This window comes from Aptenodytes patagonicus, chromosome 3, assembly GCF_965638725.1.
Source record: "Aptenodytes patagonicus chromosome 3, bAptPat1.pri.cur, whole genome shotgun sequence".
In the NCBI taxonomy this organism is placed as follows: domain Eukaryota; kingdom Metazoa; phylum Chordata; class Aves; order Sphenisciformes; family Spheniscidae; genus Aptenodytes; species Aptenodytes patagonicus.
In genome coordinates this window covers 39,038,237-39,061,607 of record NC_134951.1, presented here as the reverse complement: position 1 = coordinate 39,061,607, position 23,371 = coordinate 39,038,237, and the positions used below count along the sequence as shown (strand labels likewise).

At 38.3% G+C, this 23,371-nt stretch overlaps 1 protein-coding gene across 3 annotated transcripts in view; it reads left to right on the top strand.

Annotated features, from left to right (window-relative positions):
- PHIP (PHIP subunit of CUL4-Ring ligase complex) overlaps positions 1-23,371 on the top strand; it is a 121,452-nt gene that overhangs the window by 51,554 nt on the left and 46,527 nt on the right. For 2 of the 3 annotated variants that reach the window (XM_076333121.1, XM_076333120.1), the window contains exons 16-20: positions 9,589-9,717; positions 14,834-15,059; positions 18,060-18,197; positions 19,277-19,460; positions 20,144-20,267. In XM_076333121.1, the coding sequence (XP_076189236.1) occupies positions 9,589-9,717; positions 14,834-15,059; positions 18,060-18,197; positions 19,277-19,460; positions 20,144-20,267 (801 nt within the window). The remainder of the gene's footprint in view (positions 1-9,588; positions 9,718-14,833; positions 15,060-18,059; positions 18,198-19,276; positions 19,461-20,143; positions 20,268-23,371) is intronic. The other variant, XM_076333122.1, reaches the window with a different exon arrangement.

Genomic DNA, 23,371 nt, shown 5'->3' with positions numbered 1-23,371 from the left:
ATGCCAAAGCACATTTCATCAGAGCATATAGAATACCATGGGTGTATTTCAGAAATCCATTACAACTCAAGCTCTGTAAACTAGTGATTTGAAGCAACCTTCTGATTCTTTTTGAGGAGAAAGAAAAAAAAATTCCTCAGGGAACTTGTTCTCCCCCTCTCCCACCTTCAGCTTCCTTTGAAATGACAACTAACTCTGTTACATTTGTGAAAGAAAAGCTTTAATCTCTCCCAGAAACACCATTGTTCTTCTCTGTGTCACTGAGTAAATGTTGCTTGCCCTGGAAACCAGATTGGTACTTCAAGAATAGTGGATGATTTCTTACGGCAGTGTAACTGTTACTGCTTGAATTGGTGTTTGTCATTCTTATGCCCTCTGTCCCACTTTTATGGAAACTGTCAGAAAAAAAGAAAAAAAAAAAACCCAAACCCTTTAAAATTGCAAAGCCTGAGGGGGAGGCTGACCTGCCTGTTGCATCAGTGTTGGAGAAGATATGGGGTGCGGCTGCATTTCTTGTCTGTTTTTGAAAAACTGATCTTGGGGCTGAGATAGGCTTTTTCATTGAGACCTAGAAGGATATCGTCTTTGATAGATGTAATTGCTGTAAAGTAGGATGAGGCTTCTAACAGCTTTTCAGGTGTCCTACGAAAAAATTGTGTGTTTTGTTTTGTTTTTTTTTTTTAACTGGGGCATATTTTCATCTAGATCTCTGCACCAGAATCGTAGCTGTTTGCTTTCATTCTAGGCACTTTTCTGTTGGAAACTCATGATGAATAGTCCCATGCTTTCATGTAAAGTACATTACTTACATTTTACGTAGATAGGCATTGTATCCAGAACTAGGAAGCTTGTGACTTGCATGTGTTCTTTCCAATATGCTTATTAATTAGCAACGCATAATGAAACTAAGACCTTAAATATGAACACTTTTTACACTTTTGTGTTTATTTCACAAAATGTTAAATAGCTTATTCAAAGATTTGGCTAGCGTGATGAGCATGGTTTCTTCCATTTGTATTAAAAACCATACATTAAAACAGGTACAGTGCAAGCAGCTGAATTGAAAAGTGACAATTTTCTAAAAAGTTAAAGTTTTTGCAGTTGCATTTTTAATACCAATTTAGTAAGACGTGATTTCGTCCAACTTCATTTAAAATTGTCATCCCAGAAGCAAATACTTGATTTTAGGATAAAGTTTGGATTTAACTGCATAAACAAAGTTATATTTCCTTTTTTGTTCTTTTTTTCTTCTAAAGAAAATTTGTGACAGCTAAAAGAACAATGGGGACAAAACTTTTCTTTCTTGAAGTTCAGAGATTAAAGGACATCTTAGTGGAACCTTACGTAAATAGTTATGGAGCCTTTCAGCAAGATATTTTGACTTTGCATTATATTGCCACATCAAAATGTAAATGTAATCGTTCCCCTTAACAGGCACATTAATAGGGAACAGCAACTCTAAAGTTCTTGGTACTGAAACACTTTTCAAAGTACTTAAATATAAACTGTTGTTGAGCATACAGTTCAAACAGGCATAAGCTATTTTATCAGTGGAACTAACAAACCTGTAGGCTGATCTTTTGCTTATGTTCTTGGTTGGAGTTAGGAAAGTACTGCAGAAGTCAATAATCTTTGGCGGGGGGGAGGGGAACCCAACAAAAAAACCAAAAAACCAAAAAGGCTTGTAGCCTTGCAGCAGGGTAAGAAACGTTAGTGAAACTGCAGACTTCTTAGCTATAGAGTTGTTTGGGTTACGGCTTCTTTCGCACAGCATTGAATGTCTTCTGTTGTCTTACCAAGTTGACCAGAAGCTTGGGTTGGCTTCTGTGATGATGTGTCAAATTTGATGGGACAGTGCTTGTTACCTGAAATACAAAAGTTTCCTGAGAAAGCTGGTCAGGATTTCTTAGTAAGATTTAAGACCAGCTACTTAGAATGACCAACTTAATGTGGGTTTTTGTGGTTTTTTTTACCACAAAGTAAAGAGAAAATATCTGAAAAGGGAAAAATACCACAGCTTGTTTATGTAGTTTTCAAGCAAACATGCATAATGCCTTTCTCAGTGTTATTTAATTTTAGAGAAAGGACTATATATTGTTACTTTAAAATTCATTATCAATTAACTTTTAAATTTCCTTTTTAATTTCTGTACATCTATGTCAGGTACATGAAGCGAGGCAATCGTGTAAATAAAGCTTGATAGATATTTTTGAAAAGCTGTAGTGCTTGTGTCTGAGTATTCCTGAAGTAATAGTTGTGAAGAAGGAAGGTTTTACTTCAGTAGAAGATCTCTGTGTCTATACTTGAGAAGACTCCAGTATCTGCATTTCACATTTAGAGGATTACAACATGACCATATTTCTAACAGTTACCACTAGAAAAGTTAGGTAGAAGAAAAGGTGTGTTAGAAGGATCTTGTGATGATGCAGGACTGCTCATTAAAACCTTATTTACTTATTACTCTGCTGCAGTAGCTTTCATTAGACTATGTTCTAACTTTTTATGCAGTGAAGTATGTAATGCTTTCATATGATCAAAAGAATAGAACTTGTTTGTGAATACTCACAAACTTATTTTTAGGTCCCTTGATTTCCTGACCAGTCTTAAAAGTTTAGACCCAAGCTCTTACAACTGTGCTATAGAAAAGAAAAAAAATGTGACTCTCTTTGGTCCTTAGTTTTCTTTTTCAGGTTGCTTCTTTCTTGAGAAGCCTTGGGCTGAGGAAACAAGAAATGGGGTTGATATGTTTGTTCTGAAGGTGTTGTCTGAAATTCCTTTATTTCATTTGATTGCTTTTGAAAACAAATGGAGCAGTAAAATCAGCAAGCAGATACTAACCTACCTTGTAAGGCCACCCTGTTCTGGTTACGTGATGATTATAGTTGTATAGCTCTAAAGTGCTGCTGCTATTTCAAATGGTGTCTTAATGAAACAGGTTATGCTTCTTAGAAATGCTGGCAGAAAATCAGGAAATGTAGTGATATATATGGTAACAAAGCAATAGTTGTATTTAAAACATTAAGCTTGTTTTTGAAATTGAAAACGTGTACTGTCACACATCCAGTGAGAAAGCTTGAAGCAAGTGGATACATACGTACTAGTTTTGCTTTACATTCACTATGTGACGTTACCATGGTGAATATAGGCCTTCTCATAGCGAGATACTAGTTAATCTGTGTAAAACTGTTAATGCAGATAAATGTTTTACATTTAAAAAAATAAAAATCCACGTTGGCATTAAGGTTAAAAGTTCCGGCCACATAGACATTAAGAAATAAGGACAAGATTGCTGAAGTCAATGTCTGAGGTTTTTGTCCCCAAGGCTGCAGCTAGCTGATTGTCTAATTAATGTAAAGTTGTCTGGTACTATTCCTGGTTCCATGCGTTTCTTTCCAAGTGGGTCCTTAATTACTTTTATAGGATGCATGGTAGTTGCATTGCACAGTTCTTTTTCAAGCTTATACATTTTCCCCAACTTTCTGACACTTAATGTATCTTTTGAAAATTTTTAATAGAAACACTTTCTTAGCTTTGTGAGCTTTGGATATATTGTAGATTTATTTGAAACTATTAGCATAAGCAGTGACTGAAATTATCGTAGACAAAACTTGACCATAAAAAGGTCAAGTTCAAGCAGTCCACAAGAATTTTCCCAATTTCTACAATGGAAATTGTAGAGGGTGTAATTTTGACCCTGCTTGAAGTTAATGAAGAGTCTGCACTACGGTTGAAGAATCAGACCATCTGGATGCAGTGATGTGTTGGTTGTTTCTCCATGCCTTCCCCCCCCCCCCCCAGTCTCTCTGCCTTCTTCCCACATGTCTTACGTTTCTATATAAATCAATGAGAAAAATTGGGAACCCCCATGGAGGTGATCGTAGTAATGTATTTCATAATGGCAATGATGTCTAGTTTTTGTGAATTTGGACACACACATCCCATGTTAATGACTGAATGTTTTTAGTACAGTGTAATCCTTGTTTTGCTTAGAATTTACTGTCAGCGTTACAGCATCAACTGATTCAGGTCAAAAGGGTTTCTTCCTGCAAATTGTCAATCAAGCAGAGGCTACTAAGTTGCAATCAGATTTTTCTGTGTGCTCCTGCTCCTTCAGAGAGCTGGTTTTAACTCTGTCCTTTATTTTTAGCTTTGAGTGGACACTTCATTACAGGCAATTCCTACGCTATGCCTCCTTGTGTCTGTGTATCTTAATGTTTTTCCTACCCCTTCTTCTGAGGTCTGATCTTTCACTGATCTGTGTGATACGGTTCCTTACTTTCTAATGCTACTTCTACTTTCAATGCAACCTGATAAACTCTGAAGCCCTAACAGCATTATCGTATCAGTTACAACGTTGTTTCCTTTTTGTTAATCAGTAAACCTGCATGGCCTACCTAGATCTTTGTTAATAACTACTTGATTAGTTTTAGCCTAAATGGCATACCAAAAAATTGGAGTCCCTGTCAGAAGAACAACATGGAAGATCAGATTCCATCTAGGACAGCTCAGCAGAATGCTCTGTACATGGATTTTCTGCCACATGAGGTGATTTTTTGGCCTAATGTATGAAAAGGCATACTGCTTGCTCATATGGATAATGTATTGTAATCTCCAGTGTTAACTAGAGATTTAAAAATGGTTATTTCTTATGTTGTGGCCTTCATAAAGTCTGAAGAGACTTCCAGTTTTGCTGGGATTATGTGGAATTGTATTTTTAGATCAGGTTTTGTAGTCATCTGAAATACAGAATGACTTAAGATTATAGATGCATTATTTTTGAAACAGTGTGTAGTCCTACTGAAATGTTTTTGAAATTTTTGAGAGGTTCCACCTTTGAATAATACGTAAGAGCACATCCTGAAGAGGAAAGCCAGCATAATGCTCTAGTAGTCCAAGTAGAAGCCAGTACTGAGTTTGCAGGATGTTTATTTAGAAAATTTTCCTTAAAAAGAAAAAAGAAGCTGTAAATACTTTTTGTATAGCCTTTATATAACTTCAGGCATCCACAGGGTGGGTGATCTGTCAGATCTTTTCATTGATATGTTTATCTTTCAAGACAAATACAGCATTCCTGAATGAATAACTGACTTGGATGGTAGGAAGATAGAAACATGTTTAATATACATTTTACTCTTAATTTAATTACTTCTTGTCCTCTTCCTACCATTTGATCCTTTGTTGTTATTCTGGAAGCAGTGTAGAAGCCCTGTTGATTTTGGTTTTGGGTTTTGGTTTGGTTTTTTTTTAAACTGGCTTAATAAAAATTAAGTGTTCTTTTCCACTCCTACAAATCTGCAGCAACCTCTCCTAACTTTGCAGAAAGTCCGTAGATTTTTTTTTTTTTTTTTGGCTTACCATGGAAGCATGCTGTGATCGGAGATTGTTCCTTAAAGCAAAGGAGAACATAAACCTGCAAAGGAACTTCAGAATACTTGGAGACTGATTTGACTTGAGCAGTTATGTAGTTTCATCACTTATGAAAGAGGTTATATGTTTTAATAACAATTAGTTAACTTTGCTTTTTTGCTAGCTTTAGAAAGTTGTTCTGGCATACCATTGTTGTGATTGATAGAATCTAAATTTCAGTTTTCAAGTTTGAATGTTGCTTGTAACTAATTTTCATTTGTTCCTATGCATTTAGGTAGAGTAGTTCTCTTCCTGCTAAAGGTCTTTTTTGTATATGTATACAAAACAGTCCCCTTTCCTTAGTGTCCATGTGAAGAAGCTGAGCTCTTAGGTTTTCCATTATCATGATGAGTGGAAACATTTCTCTGTAGCTGTTCCACTTAGAATTTACTTATCTTGAACATGGGAAGCAAGAATTAATGTGTATTGCTTTGGAAGAGTTTGTTCTTACCATTGTCTGCTTGTCTAGCATGTGTGCTTTTTCTTTTCTGGATATACTTCTGGTATGTTTTAGGATTATAGTTTTCTTTTTGTTGTTGCATTACATGTGATGCATTGCAATGAATGCACAGTGATCTTTCTCCCTGTGTTTCCAAGTAATTGAGTCGGTCTCTTAATGTGAAGGACGAGAGAGAATGTTATCTACCTCAGGCTAGTAGAGGATTAGTTCACTGACTTTTTAAACAGTGCCGATGACTTGCATTGGAAGGCGTTATAGAGATGCATAGTGTTACTGTGTGTAGACTGAGTTCCATTATTTTTTCGGGCAGTAAGTGTGTTAGTAAGTTATTTCTAATAATCTTCCTAGGTTCATGGCCTATTACATTTTGTCCTGTTGGCTTTTAATTGCTTCAGTCGATACAATTTGTGCTGTGTCCCAAATCTGTTCTCGGTGGATGATTTCCTAATGTTCACGGGCTCTTATTTTTTCTATAGTCACTAACAGAAAGGCCTGGCTTGAGGAACTTCACTGATAACATCCTTTTAGTTCTGTATGTCTTTCCAAAACCAATAACTGTTATCCTTTCTTTAGCAAGTTTACCGACTCTGCATTTCTCCTACTAATCACAATCTGTTCCATTTGAACTAATTTTTCAGTGCCATATCATGGCTGTGAAATCTAGCTAGGTTGAATTAATTGTATTTTCTTGGTATAAAAAAAACCCCAGTTATTTTACTGAAGAAAGTCTGCTAAGTTTGTCTGGTACTCTACTCTTAATTAGTTTTCATTTTACTTGATTTTTTTTTTCTTTTTTTGTCTCCGATGTCTTTTCTTAAAAACTAGATTTGAAGTCTTTCATACTATCTATTGATAACAGGTCAGAAAGTCTTATTATTGAGGTGGTACTACTCTGTTTTCATACAACAAATTATGGATCTAAGACGTGTTACTTTGTGTACTAGTTCACAACTCTATTTTCCCTGCTTTGAGGGAGAACAATAAGCTCTCTTCAAAACTGGGAGGAAAAGAATAACTTCCCTTTTTCATTCTTTTATATCATCAACATTCCTCCCTTCGTGATGTACCAACGTCCATCTGTTTCCTTGCTAGTGAAAATGCAGGCAAATGTTAACTTAGTCCTCATTGTAGAGCATCACTGGTTCTTCCCTGTTTGTGGCTGAAGAATCCTTGCTGCTTGCTTTGCTACCAGCAGTATCTTAACACGTTCACTCTTGGCAACCCTTTGTTGGGACAGCCCTTAATTGACCAGTGATTTTATGTTCTCATGGGTGGTCTCTTCCCTTCACCATTGATATCCTTTCATTCTGCAGGGAAAGGTTCCAAACAGAATAAACAGTTTATCTTCTTTGGGATACGGTCTTCATATAGTTCTTCCATCTTTGATTTAAAAGGGATGGAGTGGGAAAAGCAGCTTCCTTCTTGCTCGAGTCCCTTATCAAGCTTGCTGAAGTTACAGCTTCACTGATTTGCTACAGCTTCCCCTTTTGCAACTTAACATTTGGTTTCTGTTACAAATGACCAAATCCTCTGTGTTAGCTTTATTATTGAAGAAATTCCATTGTAAGTGTCACTTATTAATCCCAAAATATTTTTGTTTAACAAAAATGCTACTGGGTAGCACACTCTGGCAGGCTTTGCCCTTTAATTTGTAATAGTAATTATATCTTCGAAGCTTATCCCCAACAGTAATTTTTGTTCTTATAATATTAAGGATCTTTATTTCCAAGTAATTGTACATCAGATTTGAGGGGTTGTACTAAAAGGTCTTACTGCTGTCCTTTCCAAAAGCACTTTTTAAACCAGATTCTGGCCACATTTAGAGTAAAGCTATTTGCACTGTGCTAATCACTGAATAGTAGATCACTATTCCTTTGCTTTGCATAAGAACGGAGTGTTTTCCAACTACCACTCTTAATTCCCAGAGGTTTCTTGAAAATGGTCCATCCAAACCATTTCTTGCTGGGAAGGATTAAAAAAACCCATCATCTTAATAGTCTGATTTTTTTCCTTCAATTTCTTATTTTTCCCCTCACTATGGTTAGCAAATAGTTCTTCCCACAACATGCCTTGTTTTCTGTGTAAAGCAAAAAGTTTTCAAATCTTAGGCTCTAGGAGAACCCTGAAATTCTATTTCTGAAGGACTTGAATGTTAGGAAGCTTGATACTTTCATGTTTCCTTTGTTGGAGGAAGGGAAAGGGAACAGAAATATCCATGTAAGTACTCCTTTTCCAGGTTTTTACTATACACCTGCAAAGCTTATTCTTGGGCTGAAGTTCCTTCTCCTTTCCACCTGCCTCCCCAAACTGTCTCCCTTTAATACAGTGAGCTTTTTACATAGAAAAAGCAGCACAAAGTTGTAACTTTGCCTTGGTTGTTGGATCTTGCTTAGCCTAAATTAATTCTGCATTCTCAGCTGTTGTGATGGTAGTGTCACTCACTTGAAACTCTGTTTTTATTTTCCATCTCTTTCTGTAGAATACTTCTCTTAAAAATTAATTTCTTCTGGAATAATGGGCAAAATAGAACATAAAACTTGCATTGGTTTATCTTCCTCTTTTGCTAATCCAGAAACTAATTTGACTTTTATGGAAAGTACCTGTAGCAAGAAAGACCTTTATCAAACACCTGAAAGCACTGGTAATAGGTGTAGCAGCCTCTGCCATTGGGGGGGTGTGCAGGGGTAGGGGTGTGGGTGTGGATGTGTTGTAAGACCCTGGGCAAAAGATTGAGACTTCTTGCCTTTGTCTCAGCCTGTAAGATAGTGAGAACAGTACCTACCTCACAGGTTTTTTGAGGCTTGGTTCGTTAACTTTATAAAATAATGCTGGTGGCCTCTGGAAGGTGCTACAGAAGTGCATAGTGTTACTGCCTGCAGGCTGAATACCATTGGTTTTTCTGGCAGTATATAGGCCTGCCGCAGTTAGGGAAAGAATTTTGTTTGGTGTCTCTTTAAAGAAAATGCAACAGTGCTTTGCTGGGGAGAATAGAAAGGGGCTTTCTGAAGAGGTGCTGAAGACATGAAAATTCAGAGTGGTGATTGGTCACCTCTGCTTGATTGACAGGTTGCAGGGAAAAACAAAAACCCATTTGTTCTGGCTTAATGGAACTGGAAAACAGAAAATGAGTATCAGGTAAAAATTCCTTTTTTAAAATCTTTGCAGTTCTCCTTTAAAAAGCGGAGTTTTTACACAAATCTACACCTCCCCCACTCCAATAAATTAGGAGTAGGAATTACAGAAACAGGCAGTTGCTAAGTTGTGTAATGTGGGTTGTCTATGTCAGTGCGTTTTCTAGCAGGCAGGTGTTCTGAAACACCGCAGCAGCCAATGCTACTGGGCTAGCTTAGCAAAAAGGCAGAGGATCGAAAGGGTGTAGTGACTAAGCCCTGAACTGGACCCAGCTCTCTGGTTAGGCTCATTAGCAGGACGTTCAAGGGGAAGCTTTTATTTTCACTTCCTATACTGTGCCTGCTTTGTGGATAAAGTCTGTCAGTTTCTACTACTATCAATTTGGCATCTTTCATGAGCATTATTACAAAATTCACTGAAAAGTGAATAGCTAAAAAGTAAACTATGTTTTAAAGTAACTTCCATCTAGCAGTATACTGTCTTACAGACTTTATAATAAATTTCAACATCAGCACCACAGTTTTGAGAATCATAATTGAAAATGACTTATTTCTGGTAACTTAATTATTTTGTATGTTGATGTATTTCAGATTGAAGGACAAGGACATGGTGCAGTTTTTGACTGCAAGTGCTCTCCTGATGGACAGCATTTTGCATGTACTGATTCTCACGGTCACCTTCTGATTTTTGGCTTTGGTTCCAGTAGCAAATATGACAAGGTACAGTGCAAGATGAAAATCAAAATGTTTGTCTGTGTTGAATGCGTTTGTGCAAACTTTCCTTCAGAGCTTCATTTCAAGAGGGTGTATCTTAACACAATTTTGAGCCTTTAATATGGGATGTTTCAGATTCCTGTTGTTGACGTTGAGCTTGCTTTCACTGTCTTTTTTTAAACTATGGAAACATGCTATTAAGCTACTGTTTACATGGGAAGTTCAAAACAATTTAACAGAAAAACATTAAAAAAATTACCTAGTCACTGTCTCTCAAGTGACAAGGTTACAAGTGTCTACTAACGGATCCACATGGATAATGTGAATAAACTGCAGTGGAATTGATAATAGTTAAACATTTTGCTTTTAAATATTTTCCTGGTTCCTAAGACCAAAAAAGGGGGGTGGGGTGGTGTAATAGAACTAATTCCTTCTATCTGTATTTAAACATTGCATAGCCTGGGAGATAATTATTTACAGTAATCATACTATATGTTCTAGTGATACAATTTTATGTCTGCTAATGAAGTTCTGCTGTCATGGATGCCTTGGTGCTTACACAGCAGTGTTCCACCGTTACTGTGTAATTAAAATACTAGATCTTTATTCTATTGTCATAGTCTACATTGTGTATTCTAAGTGTGGGTGTCTGGCCGCAGACTGTCATGACTGTAAAGATATGTGGTGTTTGGGTTTTTTCCTCTGTTGATGAACATGCCCTATGAACCATACAGGTTACCTGGTTTGGAGTGCCCACAAGGCCCTAATTCTTCTTTTACCACCCAGAGAAGAGGTGAGGTGTGTCTCTTCTCCCTCTTTCTAAGACTTAAGGAGACATATCTGCTCCAGGATTTTAGTCTCTGCTTCTGGTAGCTGATATTTGAAGGTTGCTGGTGAAGTGCTGGCTTCTGGATCTTGCCTCCTGCTTTGGATCTTTGGACTCAGGCTGGCCTTAAAAGCATTTTGGCAAACAGCAATGCAGAGGGGCCTGAAGAAGGGAGAGCAAAAGGAATTTTAATCTTTGTCTTGTAAGCCACTGCATTTCTTTCTGTAGTCTTCCAGCTCTTATTTTGATGCTAGTTACAGTAGCATTTGCATATTGAGGATTTCCACCCCACCCCACCCCCCACCCCCCCAGTCTCTCAACTATAATTTGAAGTACTTGGTACTTGGCTGCTGTTGCTATCCCTCAGCTATTACTAGCTGTGCATTTCCCCTTCCATTCCAAAGAAAACAAACAAGAGCAGAGACATCACAAGCAAGGAAAACCAGGATTATCAGATCATTTTCAAGGTCTTTGTCTTTCAGAGTTCTTACTCTTCCAAACTTTGAAGCCTGTTGTAATAGAAACATTTTTCTCACCATGTCCATGGATTGTTCCAGGTTTATTTTTCTTCCCAGTCATTTTGGAAGTGTATAGTCCGCTGCTACTCAGAAATGCTGGAAATGAAATTGAAACTGAGAGCCTTTTTGTCTTTGCTGTGATGGACCAGGAGTTTCCTTTACACTGCCATTTGAGAATTTACCTTGTGAGGGATTAGACCTGTTTGAAGAATGAAAACAATTGCTTTTCACTTCTTGAATTCTACAGACCCTTTATTCTCTTGGGGTTTTTGCTGCAGCCTCTGAGAAAAGATTATGTTTAAAATTTTTCACTTATTGGGTGATTTAAAATGATCCTCTCCAGCTGTTACTATGCCAATGGTAATCTTGGCATTCTTGACCATAGAAGAAATGGGAGCAAATAGGACTTACATTTGTTACCTCTTTAATTTCAGTCTTCAACTCTCAGAAAACTCAACTTGGAAGTTTCCGATCTCTTTCTTGTCTGGTTCCGTCTCCTCTTTCATTTTTGTCTGACCTGCTTTATGACAAAATGTAACTACAGATAGGTATGTGCTGGAGATTAGGTGTTCTTTTTTTTCTGTCCTCCCACCCTCAGATACTTGGGGTTTTTTCAGACATCTTCTGAGAATATGCTCTGGTAGGACCTGCAGTTTTTTGGCTTTAAAGTAGTTTCCGTCCATCTTGGGGAATGATTTTTACAGAAGAAAGGAGCGTGGTAACCTGTCCTGTATTCTTGCATTTGCGAGTTGTGCTCAGGACAACTGATTATAGCTGAGATAGTGTTAACTCTGCTGAGAGAGCAAGCTCTTGGTTTTCTACATGTATGTTTTTTCATGTTATGTTCAGATAGTATCTGTGTTTCCTAGTTTACTGGAACCACTGTCCAGGCTTTTTTCCCCCAGTGTGATCTTGGCCATTATGAAGGCAATGGGGTGGTTTTGGTTTGTTTTCTTGTTTTTTGGGTTTCTTTTTTCTTTTTTCCTTTTTTTTTTTCTTTTTTGATGATACATGTTTTTGTGGAGTAATTCCTTAGTGGGGGTGGGGGGAGAATACATTTGCTGCTTGTTTGGGGCTCCTTTGTTATTGAACCCAATTAATGAAACCTTGAGCCAATCTCAGCTGAGATTCCTGAGTGTGTGAAGATCATCAGAGATGAGCTGAGCTCACTGTCAACAGGGCATGTGCACTTCAGAAGTTCTTGCTTAGGTGGAAACTTGTCCAGGAATGCTAACTGTCCTAAAGCATAAAATACCTTTCTTTTGATTTTAAATCTTAGATCGGACTAGATCTCTGAGCTTTCTAAGGCCTTAGTTCCTATAGACTGCCCAAATCACAGTCCTTTGTTGGAAGTTGATAGCTCCTGTGTGGTGGATTGGTGCAGTAGTGGGGAAAATCTCGTTGCGTTTGTGTAGGTGTGCCCATTTGGAGAAGCTGAGGTTCTGAATGTGTAGTGTAGTTACTGAAGGAGAGTCTATTTGTAGAGCTCAGACTTTGTGGAAAGCTTTCCCACTGAAACGCAAGCTGGGTTTGTGAAGTCATATGTACAGAGGACTCATATGTCCTAATGGTGGTGTAGTATCTTCTTTTTGTCATGAATTTGATCTCTAATAGTATATCAAGAAATAGGTCTGATTTTTGGTACTTTTAACTGGTTGTCTGCTGAACATAGCAATTTAAACTCCCCTAAAACATCTAATTATTTTGATTTTTCTCAGCACTTGGAATAGCCTGAGAAAGATTGTTGTCCCAGGTTCTAGTAGGGACATTCCAGTGTTCTACCTGAGAGTTGGTCTGAGCCTGGGTTCTCCATGAAATGCCGTTCTTATCTTGTGGAGTAAAAAATTGTTGTTTACTCTCTCTACCATACTTGATTGTGGTACAGAATGCACAGAACAGTAATTGCAAAAAAGTCCCTCATGATCTTGCACCAGAGACTATTCTGGTAGAGGTCACTGAATCTAAGGAAGGGTTTTTAGATTTTCCTTTGCTTACAAAACCTGGGATGCAGACAACACAGCACATTAAAACTCACAGTCTTTATGATCATGCCATTGGAATCTCTTCTTTCTCAGTGTGGGAAGTACTTAATAGGAAAATTTACACTAGATGAAAGTACTGGATACTCTACTATTACGATTCTAGGGAAAACCGTAAGTCTTCCTAGAGGGCCTGTATCTTTTTCATATTGAGTTATTTGAGCTGAAGGAACAAAGTTGTTAAGCAGGCCTTGATTCTGTCAGTCAGACACATGAAAGTACTTCTGTCTTTCTCATTCAGCCTGTGTTAACAGAGAATCTGGCAACAAGACTTCATCCAGTCAGGGCTTCTTACTGCAGTGGGATGTCGCCTTGTCCATACGTACTTTGTAAGGGTAACCTTTTGAATCCCTGAGGTAAATTCTTTGCTGTTGCATCTTTCCATGCATCTTTCCAATTTTCTTCCTGTTGTTACTTTTCTGAATTTTTGTGGGGTCCAGACCCCATGATTCCTATGATATCTTTAATTTTTTAATCCCTCATGTGGATGCATGTAGGTACTTTCTGACGTTGTAACTGACAGATGTTTGTCGTCCTCTTTCCTTTCTGGTCTTCTCACATCCAGGACAGGAGAACTTTGTCACTGAGAGACCAGACCTCTGAGTAGACACTATAACCTCTGCCTTACTGATTTCTACATAACAAGTTACTGGAAATGATGTTATGGATTGGTTGTGATAAAGTATGCTCTTCAGAAATCAGAGTATATTCTGTGACAACTCGGGCGTTCCTCTGTCCATGCTCAAATACCTGTCTTTAACACCGGAGACAAGATCTTTTGGAGATCTCTATGCCTTAAGTCAATTGTTTAATCATTTTTATGCTGCACTGGAAATCTAATTGGCGTGAATGATGATTTTATGATTTTATTTTTACTTGTTCAAAGTTAAACTGAGTACATGAGCTGCCAAGGGGTTTGCTTGCCAGTAGGTAGTGTTGGGATGTGTAGTATACATGTCAGCTTGTCCTGTGTTCTCTTTCTCTTTTCTCCTTGCGGTTCAATATCTTTCTGATTGCACAATATTGAGATGCATGTGCCAGCGAGGGATGGAGTATAAGTCTCTTTACATACTATTTGGACAAAAGAATTCCTCTGTCTTGAGTGTCTGTGGAAAGTCATCTAGAATAAATTATGAGCAGGTGGACTGAAATGAAGAAGAAAACTTTGCGCCTGAAGAATTCAACTTTAGCTCAGCTTTGATTTACCTACTGGAACTTTTTCACATATCTAGCATTATAATAAGAATATATATGTTTGGCTGCTTGTGTTTAAAATATTTGGTAATGACATGATGTGATAAGTATTTTCCTATTCCTCTTCTTCCTACACCATAGCTCATAAGTCTGTGACACAGTTTTCATGATCAGAATATATATTCATGTATTCAGAGTATAGAAGAAAATTTGTAACCTACTTAATAATCCATGCTGTGTTCTGTCAAATGTCTTCAAGTAGTTAAATATTGCCCCATTTCCCTGTTCTTTAAATGCTCCCCACCCTCAAACGTGGATTATTCTCCTTGCACTATAATAGAGAAAAAGAGTACTGGCAAAAAAAAACCAATCATGGAGTCATTAAATTTTCCCCTTTAAACTGAGATAAACAGATCAGCTTATAACCTTGTTTTTGCAAAAGTGACCATGAGTAACATTGTTAAAAATACTTTTGGCAGTTATCTTCTGTATGTTTTTTTTAATAGGTTCTTTAAAAAAAAATTACAAAATGACTTTGTTTACAGATAGCAGATCAGATGTTCTTTCATAGTGATTATCGGCCCCTTATCCGTGATGCCAACAACTTTGTCCTGGATGAACAGACACAGCAGGCTCCACACCTTATGCCTCCCCCATTTTTGGTTGATGTGGATGGCAACCCTCATCCTGCAAGGTATCAAAGGCTAGTTCCTGGTCGTGAGAACTGCAGGGAGGAACAGCTTATTCCTCAGATGGGAGTGACATCTTCAGGTATGGAAAATTTCACTTCAGTACACAGTAGCCTATCTAGTTACCTCCAGGTGTTCTACACTTCCCCTTTTACTTCGTCCTTTTTCTTCATTTCTGGGCATAGTAGTTCACGTAGTGTGGAAGAATTGCAATGTCCTTGGCACTGATTGCTTGTGACAGTTTCACTTACGATATTGTCATCGATCAAGTCAGTACTAGTTGATGCTACAGTGCCAGTTAGCTTGGAGCTCATTTCATTATTGGAACAGTGTATGATGCTGAGTGAGCTTTCAGTTGATCTCTTTGGGCTAAGATTTCCTACTCCAGAAAACCTAGAAAATAGACTGATTTTTCCACAGATCAGTTGGAACAGGTAACACCTACAAGAAGAGAAAAATGAGAGGACACCTGAAACATGCAAAAATCCTCCTCTTTAGATGAAGGCAGTCCTTTAAGTTAAGCTTTGATGGTTTGGTTAAAGAACTCTGAAGACTTGATGAGGATACAAAGTCTAGGAAGTTCATCAAAAATTGTACTCTCCATGCATACAGCGTGGGAGGAACATGCATATTTTGGGCCAATGGCTGGCTGTTGGAAACTGCCTAAATGTTGTCCACATGGGTGGGGATGTAAAAACGATGCCTACTTGTTACGTGTCACTAGTTCGATATTAGTATGAATGAGCAAACAGTTACTGGTGAAAGTAGCTGTAAATGTTTTCAAGGTAAGCATTGTTAAGTATTTGGATATTCTTGAAAATATGGGAAAACTGACTGTGCCTGTAGATAGTGGCACCATGCTTATGGTGTGTCAGACATTCTGGGAGGGTTAACTGTCAGTGTTGTTACCAAAAGATCTCTTTATCCTCATTTGTAGACCTGAGGATTACAAGCCACTGAATACTTAAATAATAATTTTTAAGGAGCATTTCCAGATTACCTCCAAAATTACAGGAAGAAATGCTACCTGAGAAGCAATTGTAAGAAGCAAAAAATCCTTTCTGGTGAATATATGCTGTGTTTTATCTCTAACTTGTTAGCTAGTGGCTTTGAAGCTAAATTAGATTTCCAAGGAAGGATGCGATTTTACTTCGTTGTTACAGTATGGATCCATGACATTCTGAAATTCTCCAAATTTGAAAATGTCCTGGGCACATTCTCCAATATAGTATCTTGAAACAAGTCAGACTCTGCACACAGACCCAACAATACTAAATTTAATGGTGTGGCTGCATGACACATGAATGCCTATAGGAAGATGATGTCCATAGCATTTTGTTTAATAGCAGGAAGCCATCAACCAGGCTCACAGAGAGCCAGAGAGATTTTGGAGAGACAGAAGACGTTTTTCTACCTCTTTACAGTTTAGCAACAATATATGCAGTCGTATGCACAGCTAAACTGTGTTCATGTACTCTGTATGTTCCCTTCCACTAAGGAAGTTCGGTTTCTTTCTGAAACTTTATTGTGGGATTTGATGGATCTCCCTCAGAGCACTGACAATTTATTTCTTGTCAAGTTTTCTGTAGGGGCTTATAAGAGTAGGGGGAATTCAGATAGCCATGCTTGATTTACTGCTTAGATGTACGTGAAGCTCCTTTAAACCAGATGTTTTGAAAAAAATCAAATATATACCAGTGTCTTTATTACTTCATTTTTTAAAAAACTTGCTGTTACTTGTGAAGGCAAAATCTCACAAGCTAGATACATAAAAAACATTTGTTTTGTTTAGGTAGCAGTTTCCTTATTTAAGATCATTCTTGGGTTATTAGTATTTCCCATTGTTTTCAGTAGACAGTATGTCTGCTCATGAGATCACCAAATAAATCTGTCTCACTACATGAGTCAGAAAACATCTAGCTGTGGTTATAGCAGAGCTCATTCCATGATTCCAAGCTTCTGCTTGCTGCTTTAGGGAAGTTGACTTCAACTACAATAACCTTGAAACCCTGAGAGCACTATCTTAAATATTTATGTTCTTTCTGCACACCATCATCTATTAAGAGATGGCTGCTTCTGTCTAGCCACATAATCAAAGCTCTTCATTTCATAGCACAATTACTGTAATATCTTGTATTTGATCTTGCAAAGTGCAGTTTATACTGTGATATCTCTTTGGAATCATGCTGGAAAAATAATTTCTGTAGCTTGTTTCTCTGAACGTTGTCATCCCTCATTACAAAGTTTTGCAAGTTCTGCTTCTCTTGACCAGAGCTTCCCACCACTCCACTCCACCATCTAACTGTTCCATGTGGAGGTATCTGACTTCCTTTTCAGATCAGTACTGTAATCCTTGCCTTTTTCTCCATACCTCTAATTTTTTTGTGTCCATTGTGAGTATGAAAAGACGTTTTGTGTTGTTTATGCTTACATGCTGTATTTTTTGCGTGCTGCACAGAGACAGTATTATCACCTTGTAATCGCTTCTGTGAGAACTATTTCCTGTCTTTTATTCAAGAGACCTGCCCAAAAGGAGGTTTCCTGGTTGTTCTACGTACCAAAGAAAGTTAGCATTACTTAACCTGTGTCATCATTATGCCTATGTGGAGCTCAGTCAAGCGTTTTTACTGCTTGCTGTTCTCCAGTATAGATAATTCTTTTCTAATTCAGTTAGACCTTCTGGATGTGGTTCTTTCATTGAAGTTCATACTGAAGTGTTTTATGATGCATTTGGGGCAGGCTAAGCGTGCATTTGAAAATTTATATTGACTAAGCTGAAAAACAACAGTTGTATTAAGCTTCTGTGACTTGCTGGCACTTGATCAAATTTAAACTTTTATTAGGAGTGGCATGTGATCATCTTGACCCTGCTGCAGAAAATATAATGTTCTCAATATTAAGAAAAAAATTGTCCTATTTTAAAAAATGGCTGTTACAGAAATATGTATTAGCCCATACTTACACATGTGATTATATAGTGTACTTGTAAGTTTCAAAGCTAAAACTTAGATGAGTTGTTTGTAACATTTGGTTCTTCAAATCAACATTTGTGTGTTGTTCTCTTGTATATTTTACTTCACAGGATTGAATCAAGTTCTTAGTCAACAAGCAAATCAAGAAGTTAGTCCGTTGGATAGCATGATTCAAAGACTTCAGCAAGAGCAGGACCAGAGACGTTCTGGGGAGGCAGGAACCAGTAGTACCAGCCGGATAAGCAGAGGTAGATTACTGGGGGATGGGTGGTGTAGCTTTTCTATTGAAACAGCTGAGAGTCGGAAAACATAAATCACATTATTGTGCATGATTTGTGCATTTTGTTGAACTACTAGAAAGGAGGTATGGAGCCATAGAAAATAATACAGCTTTGCCATCTTTCTCTACCTTCCTGCAAAATCTTAGGATTCTTAACATTACAAAATTAAAGTTACTGTCTGCTCAGTCAGGGAACTTGCAGCAACTGCGTTCCCTTAGAACTAACTACCCTACTGTTGAATCTGGAATTGGCAGTCTACTTGATTGAATTTTGAATTGTCTCAAATAAGGAAATAGGAGGGAGAAAAGAGGAAGGAGCTGCTTGTTTCTCAGTACAGCTGTTCCATATTTTAGTGTCTTGCATTAGATTACACGGTAGTTTTCAACACTTAAAAAATCATGGTTGGCAGTCCACCTGAGTAAGCAAGAATAGCTTGTGTGTGGAAGGATGTGGAAAAAAGTTGAAATTTTGCTACAGTGTAGGTGTTCGAAGGATCTTGCATGTGTGTGGTTTTGTGGAGTGTTTTGGGGTTTTTTTGGTGGTGGTGGTTTTTTTTTCTTTTGACTCTTTCAATTTCTTGTCTGTAAATTTTACAGCTTGGATTCCTAATAATTTCCAGTGTTGTAGCTTCATTTTTTTGAAGGTAGAAGACTGTTTAAGGAATACATTGATTCAGTGAGATAGCTCACTGTTTTATAATACGGATATAGAGTACAGTAGCAAGTCAGCTTCGCATAGATGTTTTCAAAAGCATTTTTAAAGAAAAGCAAACGAATGAAACATTTGCTTCACTTCAGATTGTTGATACATCTGCTCTTTTTCAATGTGAATTTTTAAGCAGAGTACTGCAGCCCAGTAGCTGTTTAAGTGTGTGTGTTGTGGTGACTATAGAAATTGCTGAAATAGTTATATTCAGTTAATATTTCATTTCTTTTGAAGTAATTAAGTGAAATTCGGGGTTTTTTCCTTTCATTTTGAATTTTTGTTTTTATGTGCTTCCCTTAGAATTTCAGGTCAGGTACAACTATCACTTTTTGACTTTTTAGGATCTGTAAGTTCTACCTCAGAAGTACATTCACCACCAAATATAGGATTAAGACGTAGTGGACAAATTGAAGGTGTGCGTCAGATGCATAGCAATGCACCAAGAAGTGAAATAGCCACTGAGCGGGACCTTGTGGCTTGGAGTCGAAGGGTTGTAGTGCCTGAATTGTCTTCTGGTGTGGCCAGGTAAATGTAGGCCAAGTTTGCAGTGAATTTTATTTTGGTGAACTTAATTAAATTGAACAGTTTTGGAATTTACATTGTCATAGAACTATTTGTGTGGTATTTTTCTATTCTGTGGTCTCATATTTCTTATAAAAATCAGTTTGAAATCAGTTGTTTGCATATCACTTAAAGTCTTGGAATTACAGAAGTATTGTGAATAAAAATTGACCATTTAACAAATGACGGGGTAATTTAACTTGTATATGCAATGGGACTTAGCTGCCTCAATGTTTTCTGACTTGTAGCACAAGATTACAGTATGTTATAACTCCATTTGTTCCTGCAATTATTCAGCATTTTACGGCTGGGACACTGACCTAATCCATTAGGTGCCTGAGGTGAATTTTGATTTCCAAACTGGAAATTTATTTCATTCAGTAATTAACTCTTGTGATGAATACTTATATCAGTAAGTCAAAAAACCCTACTAGCCACAAACATGAACTGCTCTAGCTTTTTGAAGTAAGATTGAAATCTTACTTTGTTCAGAAAGGGTAATTTTGAAGCCACATTCTGACTGTAAAGAGAAGAACTACTGTTCAAAGAATGTTACAAGTGTTGAACATTTATCCCTTGATTTGGAATAGGTCCTCTCAGTTGCAGTATTTTGCTTTAAAGTTAACATCTCAATTTTGTTTTTTCAGTAGGCAGGAAGAATGGAGAACAGCAAAGGGAGAAGAAGAAGTAAGGGTGTATCGATCGGAAGAGAAAAGAAAACACGTAATGAGTCACATTCAAAGAGAAAACAAAATACCTACTTTCTCTAAGGTAAATAGTCACTTGTACCTTATCGCAGTAAGAAGCATAAAATTTAACTCAATGTGTTAGGCCACATAAATTCACATTCCTCTTCTCAGTTTTAAATTTAAAAACCAGGGGTACAGGAATTTGTTTACCTCCCCAGAATGAGGAAGCATGTGTCTACTGATGTTTCACTATGTTCTGAATAAACAATGGAGATTGTTTTTAGAATCCCCTAAGTGAGAAGCCCTGCGAATCTGGTACTGGGGACATGATTTGCCGTAGGGAGTCTGTCACTATTAATCAATACATCCTGCTACTGTTGTCTACTGTCTGACATACTGTTCTGTGGAAAGGTTCAAGTAAAACTCAAGTCATAGTTCTTAACCTTAACACATTTAAATACATCTCCAAATACAGAATTGGGTATTTTCTCTCATAGTACCCTAATAATCTTATTGCAGTTTTACAGGGGATATTTCTAAGTCATGCTTTTTGCTAGAGCTGGAGTGCATTTTTCAGAAAAGAGGAAAACAGGATAGATGAAATAGAAGGGAATGGATTGTATTAAAAATGAAATTGTCGTAACTGACTTGATGTTTCATATAATTTGCAAAAAAATTTAATTGTATGCCTTTATGCTCGTAAGAAAATGTGAAGGAAGTATATTCTATATTTACAAAAATCATTTTATGTCTTGTTTGTTAGAAATTAGTTTTATCTATACATCTTAGAAGGGCCAAAGCCCAACTAGAACTTAATCTGGCTACTGCGGTAAAAGACAATAAAAAATGTTTCTATAAATACATTAGCAACAAAAGGAGAGCTAAAGAGAATCTCCACCCTTTATTGGATGCAGGGGGAAACATAGTGACAAAGGATGAGGAAAAAGCTGAGGAACTTAATGCCTTCTTTGCCTCAGTCTTTAATAGTAAGACCAGTTGATCTCTGGGTACCCAGCCCCCTGAACTGGAAGACAGGGACGGGGAGCAGAATGAAGCCCCCATAATCCAAGGGGAAATGGTTAGCGACCTGCTACATCACTTAGACACACACAAGTCTATGGGGCCGGATGGCATCCACCCAACGGTACTGAGGGAGCTGGCGGAGGAGCTCACCAAGCCACTCTCCATCATTTATCAGCAGTCCTGGTTAACAGGGGAGGTCCCAGTTGACTGGAGGTTAGCAAATGTGATGCCCATCTACAAGAAGGGCCGGAAGGAGGATCCGGGGAACTACAGGCCTGTCAGTCTGACCTCGGTGCTGGGGAAGATTATGGAGTGGTTCATCTTGAGTGCCATCACGCAGCACGTACAGGACAGTGAGGTGATCAGGCCCAGTCAGCATGGGTTTATGAAAGGCAGGTCCTGCTTGACTAACCTGATCTCCTTCTATGACCAGGTGACCCACCTAGTGGATGAGGGAAAGGCTGTGGATGTTGTCTACCTAGACTTTAGTAAAGCCTTTGACACTGTTTCCCACAGCATTCTCCTGGAGAAACTGGCTGCTCATGGCTTGGACGGGCGTACTCCTCACTGGGTAAAAAACTGGCTGGACGGCCGGGCCCAGAGAGTTGTGGTGAATGGAGTTCAATCCAGTTGGCGGCCGGTCATGAGTGGTGTTCCCCAGGGCTCAGTATTGGTGCCAGTTCTATTCAATATCTTTCTCAATGATCTGGATGAGGGGATCGAGTGCACCCTCAGTAAGTTTGCAGACGACACCAAGTTGGGCGGGAGTGTTGATCTGCTCGAGGGTAGGAAGGCTCTACAGAGGGACCTGGACAGGCTGGATCGATGGGCCAAGGCCAACTGTATGAGATTCAACAAGGCCAAGTGCCGGGTCCTGCACTTCGGCCACAACAACCCCATGAAGCGCTACAGGCTTGGGGAAGAGTGGCTGGAAAGCTGCCTGTCAGAAAAGGACCTGGGGGTGCTGGTCGACAGCTGGCTGAACACGAGCCGGCAGTGTGCCCAGGCGGCCAAGAAGGCCAATGGCATCCTGGCCTGTATCAGAACTAGTGTGGCCAGCAGAACTAGGGATGTGATTGTGCCCCTGTACTCGGCCCTGGTGAGGCCGCACCTTGAATACTGTGTTCAGTTTTGGGCCCCTCACTACAAGAAGGACGTTGAGGTGCTGGAGCGTGTCCAGAGAAGGGCAACGAAGCTGTTGAAGGGTCTGGAGAGCAAGTCTTATGAGGAGCGGCTGAGGGAACTGGGGTTGTTTAGCCTGGAGAAAAGGAGGCTGAGGGGAGACCTCATCGTGCTCTACAACTGCCTGAAAGGAGGTTGTAGCGAGGTGGGTGTCAGTCTCTTCTCCCAAGTAACAAGTGATAGGACGAGAGGAAATGGCCTCAAGTTGCGCCAGGGGAGGTTTAGATTGGATATTAGGAAAAATGTCTTCACTGAAAGGATTGTCAAGCTCAGGGAAGTGGTTGAGTCCCCATCCCTGGAGGTATTTAAAAGACATGTAGATGTGGTGCTTAGGGACATGGTTTAGTGGTGGACTTGGCAGTGCTAGGTTAATGGTTGGACTCGATGATCTTAAAGGTCTTTTTCGACCTAAATGATTTTATGATTCTATGATCTCGCATGCTTATCTGTGCTTTTCTAGCTAAATAACCAACTATATTTTGTAATAAAGGAAGTAAATTTTAAGTAACTGTAAAGTAGAACCCTTGCTTTGTGTTTTGTAGTACGCTTATTCTAGATGAGACTGTTTCACCCTTAATCAAAGGCTTAGTAAAATACAGGCCTTCAAGAATGCCTGCAAATCGTCCACTGAAAAGTAAAAATCATTTACAGGGTTCAAGGTGGAAAAATTAAGAAATTAAACATTAAGAACAAGTATACAAAAGGCTGTACAGCTCTTAATTTTATCAGAGTACCATACTTAATGCCTGTGCTGTTTATTATTCACTTTCTTGGGGAGGAAGGGACTGAGATTGAAAGCAATCTGAAAATAAGTAAATTTCAGATGCTTCGCAGTGCTTCTGTATTTTTTAATAATGATGAATTCAAGTTTATATGCAGTAGAAAGAGTAAATTTGAGATGGGCAAGTTTCTACTTGATACTAAACTTGAGTGTTCAGTTTTGCTTCTATATTCATACTCAACCAAAGTAAAGGTTTCAAA